The 15,962-nt window shown below is 40.4% G+C and overlaps 1 protein-coding gene across 3 annotated transcripts; it reads right to left on the reverse strand.

Moving 5' to 3' along the window:
• Window positions 1-71: 71 nt before the first annotated feature.
• On the reverse strand, window positions 72-12,594 carry CENPU (centromere protein U). Of its 3 annotated transcripts, none has more exons than XM_009946435.2 (12): window positions 12,568-12,594; window positions 12,317-12,447; window positions 11,186-11,303; window positions 9,625-9,730; window positions 8,652-8,742; window positions 7,448-7,520; window positions 6,395-6,512; window positions 6,038-6,116; window positions 4,751-4,798; window positions 2,730-2,791; window positions 1,286-1,442; window positions 72-578 (listed from the first exon to the last, which is right to left on the reverse strand). In XM_009946435.2, exons 2-12 carry the CDS (start codon window positions 12,362-12,364, stop codon window positions 441-443), a joined length of 1,038 nt encoding a protein of 345 aa, XP_009944737.1. In that variant the 5' UTR covers window positions 12,365-12,447; window positions 12,568-12,594; the 3' UTR covers window positions 72-440. The 3 variants fall into 3 exon arrangements, with proteins under 3 accessions (XP_009944737.1, XP_086320294.1, XP_086320293.1); XM_086464168.1 differs by having other exon boundaries at window positions 7,457-7,523; XM_086464167.1 differs by having other exon boundaries at window positions 7,448-7,523.
• Between the last annotated feature and the right edge of the window lie 3,368 nt (window positions 12,595-15,962).

The following is a 15,962-nucleotide window of genomic DNA, read 5'->3' on the forward strand; positions in this document are numbered from 1 at the left end:
TATCCACGTTTTACTGATAAGCCAAGTAAAATAGATTTCTTTACTTCCAGAAATGGGAGGAAATTATTTATTTAAAATACAAATTTAATAAAAAGATTTGTCTATCAATAGTTCAAAGTCTATGTGTTCTCTTATAAAAGTATGTATTGCTGTCAAGATCACATTACTTTAATAGCCCAAGATTAAAACCCAGCATTGTTAACAGAGCACAGAAGTTTTACAACTTTAACTGGAATTGCTACTTTATTAGTTTCACTGACTTTTTAAGTAAGTTCTCACACAGGCTATTTGACAATAGAAAGATACAATCTCTGATTAAGTCACTGACTGACTTACTTAAACATTGAAGCAAAATAGAACAACAATGATTAACAAGCTTTAAGCACTGACCATTCTAATAACTGTTCCTAACGAATGTCAAAAAGTCTATTAAAAAATGCTTAATGTTTCTTTGGTAACTTCCCTCTTTGTACAGCCAGAGCCTCTTCCAGTTTCCTATTAATATTCTGAAAGTGTCTCTCTGCTCCTAGAATTCTCCGTGACTCCACCAGAAGAGCAGGGAGGCTGGAAGTTCCATACTGTTGTTAAGGAAATGAAATAAAATTAAATTACAAGGCAACATCATTAACTCTTGGAAAAGTCACTTGCATATCTGTATTTATTTTTCCTCTATCTGAAACGGTGCCATAGGACTTTTAAAAGCGAAGAACAGCCAACATTAGAGAGTCTTCTGAAATAGTAGGATTTCCCTTACACATTGCAGGCACGTAGCATTGTCAACAGACACTACCACACCAGGCCATGAGCCACGGTAGAAGGGGAAGGAGGTCTAAGACCTCAGGAGAAGTTACTCTGGTAACTTAGCATTACAGAACAGACTTGTAAGTACCAGAGCTTTCCCTACCTTTGAACAATACCAAGAAAAAAAGATTGATTGCTTATTTCTCTTTCTTCAGTTTCTGTGCAAAACGTTAGACCTGAGGACAACAGTTATGTTTCTATGTCCTTTGAATTCCTGGACATAGCCAGCAAGGAAGCAGAATCCTCTCTGAAATACTGCAGTTACTAACATGAGACCAAAAAGAATGAGTGCGACACCACAGTACCGTTACAGCAATGATTCTCAAGTTGCTTCCACAAAGACAATTAACAAAATATTGCTATTTAATGTAAGCTAAACATTAACAGAAATGCCCATCAGTCCAGGAAAGAAAAAAGGGAGGGTGTGTGGGGGGTGTGTGCTGATCCAGAACAGTTCAGAAACACATGCAAAATAGGTACTTACTACCACTTTTACTTTTGGGTTTTCTTGTCTATAATCCAAACAGTCTTGCTGTAGCTCCTTTAAATCAGTAAGTAATTCAGTTGCTTGCCTCAAGGAAGATTCCCTTTCCTGTAACTCAGCATACTCTCTTTGTAGTTTTGTCAGTTGTGGTTCAGCTCTGAAAAAGATGAAGGCTTTGATGACTGTATCTGCATATTTCTTTCATGAGTAACTATGAATATATTTTCTCTGAAGAAGACTTAAGGGAAAGGTTGGTCAGAAATACAGAACATCAGTTAGAATAACATAGTTTAATTAGAACAACTAGCATATTACTTAAACAGGAGCATGGGTCCAAAGCCAACAAAAAACACCCAAACTTTTTTCCACATCTCTTTTGGGTCTGCCAATATGGCCACTCCCTCTTATGCACCTAAGTTTTTCAAGTGAAGCTTCTGAAGTACCTGGTGTTCTGCTTCTGCAGATGCCTGCCTGCAGGCTGAGGTGTTCAGCGCTTATGCCGAAGCATACTCAGGAGCCACAAACTACATGTGCCTCTGCCTAAGTAAACTGGGGGGCTCCACCATTGATCTATCACTTCAGAAACTGAACACCAACAGCCACTTTCATTTCACAGTGTTGCAGAAAAAAAGTTTTCTTAAGATGATCAAAGGATTAAAACACAACAAATAAAACCCTCGAAGACAGTTTTCAGTCGGGGGGGGGGGGGGGTAGGGGGTTCAAACCCACACTGAGGGATGCCTTTAGTTCATTTAAGTGAGTTTGTCCATAGTACTGCAAAGAAAACAAGACTCTCATGCCCACAGAGAAAGGGCTTTGAATCTGTCTTTGTGCATCCAAGCCCATGGCTCCCTGCAGCATTAACTTACAGCCTGTATGTTATATGCAGCTTCAGAATAAGGCTTGTCGCTAGTAACCAGCCGGATTTGGGGAAGTCTAATGGTTCTTCCAAAGAACATAATGTCTGTGCTGTGTATCTACATGATATGTAAGATTAATACCAAGTTAGAGAAGGGGAATTGTGTGGCCACACAAGATGGAAGCAAACCATGTACTCAGAAGCATCCCTGCCAAACTGCAGAGATGAAATATATTCTCCCATCTCAAAACCAAAAAGCCCCATGTTACTTTGGTAACTTTATGATTCATCACCTTTGCCATTCCAATTGTAACGTTAGTGTTTTCTTATGAACATACGGTCTGAAATACCATCCCAGTAACTAGTTACCTAAGAGAACCTGCAAGAATGACTATCTAGGCAACTGAAACATGGACAGGAGAGGTCATCCCGAGCTTCTGTAAAAACAGAGAGCAATACAGAACAGAAGTAGAGTTTCATCAAAATAAAATGAAGGAACAAAAAAAGTTACTTTCACTTCTGAGTTACAAAAGACCAGACTCCTTAAGTTCTTCAGGCTATTACTGTGCATCATTACAAACATACCCAATTAGCTTTTCTCTGAGTTGCCACAGTTGCTGCCCTTTCTTTTTGATGTCTGTTATCACCTGAAACAAAGAGTGAGGAAAGTCTGTGAATGGTTTCTGTAACTCCAAAGGCAAACAACTCAAATTTCATTGGCTTTTTTTCTTGGAGGTTTTATGCTTCTGATTCTGGGTGCCAAACATTCCAACATACAAGACCTTATAAACTGCTATATTTTACTTTTGTATTTTAAACACTTTAAAGCTCTTTAAAATGTCAAACTCTCACCTCCATCCAAAATTTCTCTTAAGGAACACTGCATTTACAAGCATCCAAAAGGAGTCTGTGACATTTTGAATTCAAACATGACCAACTCCAGCAGGTTTTTGTTTGTTTCTGTTTTAAAAATGCAGACTAATACGAATGTATGCTCAGTATGACTGCCATAACTAAGGAACTAAGCATAATTAAGCTTTCTTTAAGACAGCATCCAATTTAAATTAAAAAAACCCAATAAAACAAACTCAAACATAATAATAAGTTTAAATTTAGCAGCTACAACTCTGATTTTAAACAAATGTAGAAGAGGCAAAGTAAGGATAACTGAGCGGCTGTGAATGCTAGATGTGTATTAAAATTTCAATTTTACATGCAGAGTAGCTTACCCTATCACCTCAAATTAACAAGACATTAGCACATTAATTGCTACCTCCCAGAATAAGCTTTCTGCTGACTTTACTTGTTGAAAGCTTTTTTTGTTATCAAAAAGTTAGTGAAAGATGTTAATCTGGGCAGAAAGCCTCTGGCAGACAGTGCCTAACCTGCACTTAAATTTATCTCTGCTGTAGAGCATTCACCTCTCTCCTGATGAAACCACTGTCACGTTTTTCTGCTCTTACACTAGTTCCTCCTCCTGTCGACACTCCCCTGTTGCATTTTCAGTCAATTACTACTCGCTCTGAATGAACAGAGGAACGGCCTTCCTCTGAACAAAAATTTTGTATATATTTGGGGAATGCAGCTCCCTTAGACTTCTTTAAACTAAGGGATCCAATTCTGTCCTCACAGGTCACCATCTCTGCTGCTCTCCTAGATTTTATACTCATCTGTGTTCCTTGAAGGTTAGCTCTCAATATTTAATTGGCTCTCCAGAGGCCTCACCAGTGCTCATTAAAAAAAAAAAAAAAAAAAAAGCATAGATACCTACACATCCTAATGTGCACGTTAAGAGATATTAGTTGTTTAGTTTAACTAACTAAGTTTTAAACAGGAAAAATCAGAGTTATAATGCTGTGTGATTTAGCATGCTGTTTCCGTAACTTTACTGACTTAGCACGAGTAGCTAGATTTGCTGGAGCCTTAGGCCACAAGCTGTACACTTGCACCTAGATTTACTGGACGTGTACTGACCTTGTGCCCATTCAAGCAAGGCAAGGCCTCCACAGCCAGCACAAACCCGAAGATGAGGAGGCTTCAAGGCTACAACTACCAGCAGCAGGCACAACTAGTCAAGATAATGGCCTGCCTGGAGACAGCGGAATAGGAACCCAGTAAGGAGTCAGGGGGTGTCGGAGGATCTCAGGCCAGAATCACCACTCGACCAAAGGGCGCGTGAAGACCCCGTGAAGGGTGGATGTGTGGTCTGTAAGGGTATAAACGCCCAGGGATTTCTTTGTTCGGGGTCCCTCTCTGGAGGCGCCCAGCTCGAGCTGACCCTGCTGCTGCACCAGTCCATTAAATTACTCATTTTTGTACAATTCAATGCTGAAACTCTCCTCCGGGAAACGTGGGGTTCAGACTGCGTTTCTTTAACAGCACCTTCCTTCTTTTCACACCAGTACCACAGCATGTGTATGGAGCTTGTGATCCATCATATTTACTCAGATCTTTTCCAAAAAACCTCTGGTGGTTCCCTATCCTCTATCTGGGCAGCTGATTCTGTAGTACAGTACCCTTTTGTGTGAATTATTTTATTTCCTCTAGTCAACTTCTTGAAATTTCAATGCCCGCCTCTGTACACTGTACAATCTAGTGGTATTTACCTTAGCATTTTTTTTCTTCGTGTTCTGTAATTCCTGGACTTCCACTATCTACAGAAGAAAAGAAGAATTACAGATTGACTCTGGATCTTGATTTCATCTCTACCCTCCTAACAACATGGCTGCAAGAATTACTATGGAATAATATAAAAAGCTATTTAAAAAACCCACACCGGTTCAAAGGAAGACAAGTGTATCACTTGTGTTATCAGTTCTTTCCTCTCTCCTCATGCCAGAGGAACTGTTGCACAAAATTAGTCATCTTGCACCAGTTAGTGCAAGCAATACTCCTTGTACTGATTAGTGTCGTACTACCTAGCTTAATTTTTCCAAAACTTTATCTAAAATGTATAAATATAATAATTTTAAAACTTGCTTGTTCTAATGAATCGCTTACGGTCCTGGATGGAGCTAAAATAGAACTGATTCTCCGTTCAGTGATTCTACTTTTCAGCTAAGGCTCTTGTAAGTGACTGCACTTTCTAATATTAACGGCATATTTTTCGAGACAGTGTCTGCTTCTAGTAGTGACAGCGCTCGATGTTTATAGCTACTGCCAAGGAATGGTGTGCAGAAAGGCTCTTGCTTATACTTGCTCCCATAGAAACCAAGGTCACTGCTAAATCTTAGCCCAGCACTGACCATGGCAACTTAAAATTATAGTTTCAGTACTTATCCCTTGTACTTCTCACAATTTCTACAAAGTTACTCGTAATTAGTGAGAAGAAATCTTAGTCTTCCAAGTTAATAAGCTTTTTAGCTAGGTTCAAACTGTTAATTAAAAAAGGATTATTTTCCCTGAACTATGTTAGAGGCCTTAGTCAGGCCTCTACACAAGAGTCACTGAGACGCAGTATAAAGATTGAATCCTCAACCTTTCAAAACTCTGGTCCATAAGCTTTTTTAAAACAGTCATTGACGCAACTGTTTGCTCATTCAAAGTACTCTGCTCTCCAGTTTTACTACATAATGCTTTAGACAGACAAACACTTCAGGATTGTTAGATGCTTCCTGTTCTCAAAAGCTGACAATTTTGCAACGTACTTGCACACCAGCCACGTTGTGTCTAAAGGCAATTGTCATGAAAGCCAGACAGAGGCAGCAAATCATAATCTGCACACAACAAACTGTGTTTTCATATTATTTATCCTGACAAGAGATTCGAAAATTTAAAGTATCATAAAATAAATGTGAAAAGGACAATATAAAACCATAGGCGTTTTGACCACAATGTAATATACAGCTCTATAACCACTACCACAAAATTGACTTTATTTATGGCGTACTTACAAGATCAGTGATTTGGTCCCGGAAAGCAGAACAGAAGCCATTGATAGCTTTTCTGCAAATGTTTGATTCTACGCGTTGTCTGGAGAAGTCAGAGGGACAAAACACAACCCATTTGGTTTAGTAAAGGGCAAATCTCATCCAAAACCATTCCTTTGAGTAATGAATAAAACCCAGTGTTAAGCAGCTAGTAGCACAGGCAACTGCAGCTCTTTCACGTACTAGCAATAGATTAATTTCTACATTGAAAAACATCAGCTGAGATACGTTATTCTTATGTTTGAAAAAACAGCAAACCCCTGGAGACCACCTCAAGGTCACATACAAAAAATATCACCCATAGGAAAGCAGAATATTTACCTGTAATTTGCTGCTACTTTCTCAAATTCAGTCAGAACAACATCCAGTTCTGTAACATCTCTAACAGATCTCTTCACCTCTTTGGGACACCAAACCTGTACAGAACATGGGCTATCCTCTGAAACAACAGAATAAAGATAAGCATTGCACAATTCAGGTACACATTCTAAAATAACAGAAAAGTTATTGTGCCCACCATTAAAATAACCATCTAAAAGTTACAAATATTTTAACATGAAACTTGAGGATAGGGATATAGGAATTATTTCATCTCTCCTTGGCTGAGCAACTATGGTAGACTTATCTAGGAACACTTTAGAATTTGGATGATCAATGATATACAACTTATTCTTCATTATTTCAAGCAAGTCTAGGAGCACATTAGTAAACTAACTGACAAACTACACAGTGTACTATGGATATAGATGTTTGTGCTGTAACAACTATTAGCCTGAGATTAGGCAACCTGCATCACTCAAAGAATCAGGAGTTGTTATATTTGCGTAAGTTTCATACCATATCTGATTCAAAAAAAACTATATAAAAATGTTTCTTGGCAATAGTATTATTAACTAATTCCACAAAACATTTGTTTCTTTACACACTCCCAGATGTAAATCTAATACTTGAAGGTGATGAGTTACTGTTCAAAGGAAGCCAGATGACACCTGAGAAACAGTTTCTCTCTACTGAAAATGCCACTGCCTTGAAGCTCCCTGTCTCAAAGGTCTGCATACTGACAGCTGTGCCTGCTCTGTAAGTCAGGGGCCCTCCAAGTTCCGCCCCACAGCTGGTGCTCCAGGCTTCCAGACCAAGGGACGTACTGCAGTGTCCCACAGCTCCATACCCATGGGTGCAAACCATGGGGATCAGAGCGGTGTGGCACACCAGCCCCTCAATTTAACCATTACTAATGTACCGAACTGAAACTAAACCCTCCCATTTCTAGAAGCAATATGTTGCTACAAACCAGAAACAAAAAACATTGAGCTTTGGAAAAGCATTCACTTTGAATGAGGAAAAGCTACACGGGAGTTTTGAAAACTACTTTACCAGAAATACCTGATGTGCTCTCCTCTGAAGGTCGCTTCTTTTTTGCCTGGAACTGAGTAGTATGCAGAGCCTTCTGCTGTATAAAAAGCAGATTAATTTTTTAAAAAAAACCTCCCTAGGTTTACTCATTTAAAATTCTGACATGGCAAACGGAGAGAACGCAGGAAAGCGCTTCCTGGCTGGCACATCAGTAACATTTACTTAGGCCCATGTGGCCAGAACCGCGGCACAGCGATCACCCCGCTGAGGTGCCCGACCGCACCGACCAACTGATGCGTCAGCCGCTGGCCGTGCAGCAAGAGCAGGAACACTCCAAGGAGCCCACGGACCTTTGGTTCAGCGAAGTCACTGCCCAGTATTACCTGTTCTCTGACCAACAGTGCCTGCTCACCTTCCTTTTTACCCACGCTCTGCCCCAGGCCTTTCTCTGGCTACTTTGTGACACCAAGAGCTCTTCTACAAGAGCGCTGCATACACACAGTTTACTGATGAAACACTAACACTCTGTCCTGAATTTTACAACACGATTGTCAAACCTCCAGCAAATTTCTATACATAAAAAGCTTCGGTGCAAACTACCGTATGGCTCCTTTCATCACAGGCCTACATTCTCAAGCCTGCAGACAGTTAACTTCCTCTGTATGCCCCTGGAAACTAAGAGGGCCAAAAGCATTTTACACCAACTGTGGTCTAAGTGTGGAAAAACACTCATTCAAAACCAAGTGTTTTTTGTTTAGTTCTAACACATATTCAAAATTAATTTTAATGAAAAAAAAATCAATTCTCTCATAAACAGGATTTACTGCAATACTGAAAAGTACAAAGGATTTTTATACATATATATACATATATACATACACACACACACACACCATTCAGTATGCTGCTCTTTAAGAACATATATTCCAGATATGAAGACGACATTTGAAAGAAGAAGAAAACATCTTCCCAAATGTGCAAGAGAATGGGCTACAGGATCCAGGAACACCTAGCTATTACATTCCCTGCTGACACAATGACTGTAGCTTCAAGCATTTCACTTGGGTCATCCCACAGGAATAGCTGGAGGATTAGTTATTTTGGATACAATTAAGTACTAAGAAACAAACGAAAGGTCTCCCTCTCCCCCACATCTAATGCAGGCATGGCATGAATTAAGTTAAAATTAAATTGACTGATAATACTCATGAAACTTTTTCTGTACCACATTCTCCTTAAGGGCTTCAGCTTCAGGATCAGCTGTGTCGCATTTCTGAACATCACCATCAGACTTTTTTGGGTGATGAGGTTTTTTACTAGGAAAAGAAAAATATCCACACGTAAGCTCACTATATAGAGAGAAAGTACGATCTCCAACCATATACATGACAAAATCTCGTGTTTTGGGGAATGTTTGGTACTGCTACGTCATTTAGTTTGTGATTCCCAGATAGACTATGTAAAAAGTTGCAAATGGCACATAAAAGGAACAGAATCTTTATCCCTCAACAGCAACCCTCATGACACTTTGGAAATCCATTACTGACCAGTGGGAGAGCCATGTTGTATGGAGCAGAAACTTCAAAACAGAGACAAAATTACTACTGAGGATATTTCAGCAGGAATGGAGAAGGCTTTCTTGGTGGGGGACAGGGTCAGAAATAAAGAAAACCAAAACCAAACCAAAACAAAAAACCCCCACATACTCTCATACAAGCACTATTATGGTCTTGCTATTTCACTCAAATAGAACTGTCAGATTTAAACCAAATTTGATTTAACAAATGAGAAATATACTAAAATTTGCATTAAAAGATTTTTTTAAAGTAATTTTCTTTGTTATATATAATTTCACTGGCTTCTACCTATTTTTCAGTTTTTCCACCTTTTAACGTTAGGCACCAGCACTTAGAGAACTAATTAACACCTCACAGAGGTATTTTTAAATCCTTTCATATAAAAAAACCAGAGTAAGTACTTAAATCAATGTGCTGCTTACAGAAGGCAGAGTCTTATTTATTACCCCACTTGTCTTCTACATCCCTCAACCCTACTCACTCTTTTGGTTTCTGATCCGAGAAATTTTAAGTTAAAGCATCTGTTTAATAAGCAACTAGGGAAACCTGACAAACTGAACATTTTTCTAAATAATCTAAAGATTAAATTAAACGCTGTCAATTTTTTTTTTTCCACCACACCTCCTTTCTGTGTTTTTCCTTTGCCGTGCTGAAACATGACTAAGTGACTTGTTCTGTGAATGCTCCTCTCCACAAGCGTCCACAGCAGTACTGTGCAAAGGGTGATCTACAGAGAACAGAAAATAAACTGGATGAAAACTGTTCCCATCTGTTCAGGCAAAGAGCATGGATGCACTGGAACTGCCTCCCATTAAGCATCTAGTCAGAATATTTGTAGTTTGCTGACCAATACAAAGGAAATCTTGTTAAAAGTATTATTTGAGGATTACAAAAAATATATATAGTGAAAAGCTTCATTGTTTCTATACTCACCCACCAGGTATTTACTTACCAACTGAAACCAAAGGTGTAGCAAAGCTCAGCAAGCACATATGGCATACAGCAAGCAAAACATTTTGTACAGTTTATTTGAAGTCTCTCTTTGCTATGGCATACATAAGTCTTCTATACACTTAAACAACTACTTTCTAAATTTTACTTTTTTTAATATGGATTTTTAGCTGCTTTATTGGGTGCTATAATAAGGCAGTTACAGCTGCTACAGAATGTTCGTAAATGTAGAATTCTTGAAGGTAGCTACCAAAATAGATTAGAACTCTCAGAACTTTAAGGTTTTAGTATGCCTTCCACAGCATAGATTTCTTTTTTTCAAGCACATTGCCACAAAAATTTAGTGTCAGCTTACATTAGTGTTAGTGGGCATCCTTTTTACAGTTTTAATACATCTGCAGAAGTGAGGAAAATAAGAGTTTTTCATTTTCCAGCCTTTCACTCATGACAACCCTTTTGCTATACTGCTCTTTAAAGCTCATTTTCAATGCTGTTTATAGTAGTTACATGTACATTCCCATAATTTTCTTAGAGTAACAACTATTACAGCTGAGAAACAGCTCTTAGCATTTTCTCTACAACTTCTAATTACAAATTATTTTGCTTATGGTTATTGACATATAAGAAGTATATACACTTAGTAAGGGAGGACCTCACACAGGGGCACCTATTCCATCTAAATTGATTCTCTTTCAGAATACTGAGGCCTCATTGCACAAGTCCCATATGAAGCATGAAAGTGGGTTTAATGCTTCACCAAAAATAGTATGTTTTTCTGACATTACTTTTTAAAGTAACACTTGAAAGTGGCAGAACAACATCCCTGTGAATGTCTAAATTGGCTGCCATGAATACTCTTACAATAGCAAAAATTTCACTTCATAATTTGTGTCATCTGAGAACAACTTAAGATATTGAACTTTCATTTTCAAACGTAAAGTCTTATGCAATTGCAATGTTACATTGTACAAAATTCTACCGTTCAGACCACGAAACTTGAAAGGCCAGTATTTTTCCACTGATTTTTACTTGCACACATTATAGCATTATTTTCGTTACTTCTTAAAAGGACAGAAAATAACACCACTCTCAAAAAACCCTGTGTCTCTCCTGCCCATAACTTTCTCTGGCAAAGAAACAATACCTTTTCCTAGGTAAGCATTGCAGTATTTTGCCCATATGGTTTGTTCATGAAAAGCATACATTAAATGACATTCAGGGTAATACTAACCAAATGAATCATCAAGCTCCTCAAGCTGATTTGCTCCTGCTACCTTCAATATCCTTGAGACATCTGGTTCCTCAAGTGGAACTAATTTCCAATGAGAATGCGATTTGGCTTCGTGTTCCTGGATGGGTACGAAATCAACAGCTAGTTCGTCCAGTTTTTTGAGTATAAAACATCAAATATGACAACGAATTTCAAGAACGTTTGACCAGAAATACATTTAACCAGGACTATTGACCTATGATATAAAGTATCTGAAGCATGTGTTTTTTCCTCAGGCTATGGGGTTTTTTTCCCCTAAGAGAAGTGATGGTATAAAACAGATATATTCTGCTATTTGATACTATACTCTAGTGCAAGCTGTGCCTTATTTTATAAAACTAATTGTATAAGTTTAGAAATCTTGTAACAGTCTAATACCTGGTTTCTGTGATCTGTGACCTTTCTCTTTTCAGGCATTAAAATATTTCTTCTTTCATTTCTATTTTACATAGCTTTCCATCCTTGGCCAATTAATTACTTTCCCTTTAAAAAATTTAAAAGCTATAGTGTAACTTCTTATAAAAAAGTAGAATTTATATATCAAGTATTACACAGACACTTCTGTAAAGCAGAAGGGTAAAGAAGAATAGCACTAGTTAGTGAAATATTTGTAAATGCGTCATTCACACCGTAAGTGTGAGAATGAATTTCCTCACTAACTTGCGTGTGTGCACACGGAGAGGGAACTACAAGCGGAAAACACCAACTTCCAGAGCTTTTCATTTTACCAGTGCTTAGCAGTGCTTCACAAGTTTTGTTATGGTACCAAATATAGATGCATCAACTGTTTCCTCCATGAGTTGTTCTTTCTTATTTTTACAAGACTGTTTTCAAACTTCTGCCTGTCTGAAGGTCAACGCCCCGTTTTGCCTGATGATGTACTACCCCTACCAAAAAAAAAAAAAAAAAAAAAAAAAAAAAAAAAGAGAACCCCACGCACCCCAGACCTGCCCCGGCAGGGCCTGCACAGCACAGCTCCCAACACAACCCCGCCTTACGCCTGTGCACCCACCTCCAGCGCCAAGGCCACAGAAGCGCGGCAAAACGACAAACCGCTTCTGTGTTAATTCTGCTTGTCCTAGCGAAACATACCTTTAGTTTGTTTCCAGAACGATTTCTCTTCATTTTCTTCGAGGACATTTCGCTATTGCTAAATATACAACTGAGGATAAAGTTACTGAAAAATTGTCCCTGATGCAGATCTGCTTTCTCTGTCTCAGCACCTGGGAGAGAACGGGAGATCTTTGTTAACCCAACGTACGACACACAGCTCGCTTTAAAAGCGGTGAAACGCGCTTTATTAGACCAGCCCAGCGCCTGGCGTAGCTAGTAACGAGACGTACCCGTTAAAAAGATACACCAAAACACGGCACAACGCGATTTACACTGCGACTTTTGCTTTTTTGCTGCGTTTCTGTCCCGCAGGAGACCCCAGGCCCCCGCCCGCCACGAGCGCAAGGAGCCCAAAGGCGCCCCGGCCCCGGCGGGCAGAGCGGGGCCCGCCGCCTCGGGAGGAGAAGAGGCGGGCGGCGGCCCCACCGCTTCCGCGGCCCCACCGCTTCCCCGGCCCCGCCGCCCGGTCCCCGCGGACAGCGGCGCCCCTCGGCCCGGCCCCCTGCTGGGACCCACCCGCCTTCCCGCCGCGGTTCAAACGGGCCGCGCAGCCGGCTGGAAGGAGCGGCGCCACCAGCCGCCGCAGCGCCGGAAGAGGAACCGCTGTGGCACCCGCCCCGCCCCGGCTTCCCGCCCCCCCCGCACAGCCATGGGCCCGGCCGGGGCGGCGAGACGCGGTAACGGGCCTGGCCGTGGGTCCGAGCTGAGGCCCGGGGGAAGGCAGGAGAGAAAAGCGGGGCGGGGGGCTGGCCCTGGCGCCCAAGAGCTGCCAGGAGGAAGGAGAGCGCCGGTGGGCGGGGAAGGGCGGCTGGCTGGGGGGCACGTACTCCGAAATGGACTGTCAGGGTACCTGTGCGCTGCCGCCTTTTTTTTTTTTGGTAAGAGACTGATTTTCTTTTTCTTCCAGTGCCTAAGCACACCCAGGGTCTGTACTGACCAGCAGCGCAGTCTGGATTCAGGGGTCCAGAAGAATTCACCTAACCAGCCCTCTGCTGGCTCTTTTTTCTACCGACTAGTTTTCTACACTACAAAAAACCCCACGTTTTCTTCTCCTCCTCACACACGCCATGAACGGATGGTGTGCATAGGTGGCATTACATAAACAAGCCCAGGCATTGCTTGGCTCTGACTTCCAACCTATCTAGAAAACAAGTGAACAAGATAATTTCTACAAAGATAACCTGAAATCTAAGGTCAGAAACTTGAAGCAGTTTGGACACAAAGCATACAAAAATATTACTTGCTGTAATAGTCTGCCCCCAAAAAAGTAGGGCTCAGATTGAAAACTTGCAATTCTATACTTGGCTCTTAGTTACTCAGCAATTAAATTGATAGCAGGAGATTTAGCAATTTGTCAAGAGGGTGACTAGTTGCCACATCTCTTCATCCACAGGTCAGGGTGTTCTTCCAAAGATCATCTGCTGGTGCTCCCCCACTCCCCTATGTCCAACCAAGTAAGATAAAATGGTGAATTAAAACACAAGGAAGTACCACTTCAGGTTATCAGGTGGCAAGTTCTCTTTATACTTCCAATTTGCCAGCTATAGCACCCAGCCCCATCAGCTGAAGGTAACAAGCAGTAGTACAGCATTAATCGGGCACACCTTTGTTTCTGTAGTGAGAACTGGCTCTTCCAGAAAGCTTTCTTTGAGGGGATGTGTTAAGAATATAAACCTTGGATCCAGCTCTCAACCATCTCTTAGCCACCTCCATGAGGAAAGGTGTGGCGATACTTCACTCCATCTTTCCAAGCAGCATACACACATACTTGAATACAGTGACAAAAGTTTGGTTTAGATTTCCTTCAGTAGGGAAGAAAAGTGTAAAGGAACATACAAGGAGAAAGTCTACCATGGCTAGGAACAGAAGCATGCTGATTATTTCACAACAACATCTGTGTTAGCATTGACCTCTAAACATTGGCTTGGTGGTGAGGCTTCATCTACCCTGGTCTGATAAAACTGCCCATGACCTCTTTCATATGATACCCCTGATTAAAGCCAGAGGGACTGTATAAGGGAGAAGGGGAGGAACGATGACAACACATGAAGGACAACCACTATCACCCAAAAGCAGCATAAGAGTTAAGAACACTCCAGATTTCACTCAAAAGTGGTTTAGGATGATGGTAAGAACACTACCTAACAGTCAGAAACTAAGGAAGATTTTTGTTGTTGTTGTTTTAAGAATACTGATGGAGCAAGTTACACACAACAGCATCCCTTTCTTACAGATAGTGGCCAAAAAAAGCATGCCCATAAATATCAGACCAAAGCAAAAAGTTATCTTCCAAAAGTAAAGTGTCAACCACCAGCATTTATCCTCTGTTTAGTATGTTTGTAGCAGTGGAGTCCTCCAGCTTGCCAGAGTTACCAAATTACACCAGGGCTTGTTAGTCAGCAGCATCTTTCCTTGATAAACAAAACCACTTCACTGAGTTGAAATGCAGAAATATTTATTTTGGTTTCCTTCATTGGTTTTGAAAATTGTTTTGGTTTTATAAAACATAGAAATAGCCAACACTAAGCAAACATTTGAATTCCAATGTCATAAACTACTGCTCTAACAGTTGACTTGGATTTGTGTACCTTCATTGCACACATGTATGAAATTATGCTACAGAGTAGTGCATTACAATCACACACAAATCTTAGTGCAAACCTTGTTGTGCTTGTATTTTACATATATCCATGTTTTCAAAAAACAGCAATGAATGCTAATGCAAAACCAACTCTGTTAAAGATAGCAAAAGACTTACGCTGTAATAAGGCTTATTTCTGCTGATTTCTCAAACAAAAGGTAACTGGTTGTTTTGTAATTTATCTGCGAATTAGGTTTTTATCCCTGAACAGATACCTATCCTGTGCCAACACACAGTTCTGTTGGCGTATATAAACACTCCCAATTCCTGCAAAGCATCAGGCAAAAATATTCTACCTGACCTATTTTGCTATTCAGTGAAGAATACCCAGTGGCTCATACATAAAGCACAGAAATCTGAGAGGTTGTGTCAGAAGTTCTTCTGCTTATAGAGGACCTGGCACATTTTTTAAAAATGCATTTTAAGTACACAGTTGTTACAGGGAAACAAGTGGCTAATACAGGGGCAGTGTTTATCTGTTAGCATAGCCCAGCCTCCTGGGTGGTCGTGGTTTTAGGTCTCTTAGTGTTCTTGCCAGAGTTAGGATCTGGTCACTTACAGGGCTGGCATTACTCTGGATTTGTGTTAATGTAGCAAAGGCTACACTGGCTGGATTAACTGTGTCTGCACTTGTAGTGCGGAACCACCAAATGCAGACTTACTCTGAGGAACTCGTACTCATCAGTCTCCTTTGTGGGGGGTTCTGACTTCTACCTTATAAAGTACATCTCAGAACTGGCTGCGGATATAGAAGGGAGAAAAAAGCCCCACTTGGAAGCTTTGCCCCGGTTAATACTAGGATTAATGCAAGACGTGATACCAGCTACACAACTGTGAGGGGTTGGGTTTTTTTGGTGGTTGGTTTGGTTTGTTTTGTTGTTTTGTTGTTTTTTTTTTTTTCTTTTTTGAAGAGATTAAGTAATCCTTCTGAGGGTGCAAGATGCTTAGAGGCATTTCAAACTTGCCAAATCCCCTTGTGGAATT

Source organism: Leptosomus discolor, chromosome 4 (assembly GCF_034619465.1).
Source record: "Leptosomus discolor isolate bLepDis1 chromosome 4, bLepDis1.hap2, whole genome shotgun sequence".
NCBI classification, from domain to species: Eukaryota; Metazoa; Chordata; class Aves; order Leptosomiformes; family Leptosomidae; genus Leptosomus; species Leptosomus discolor.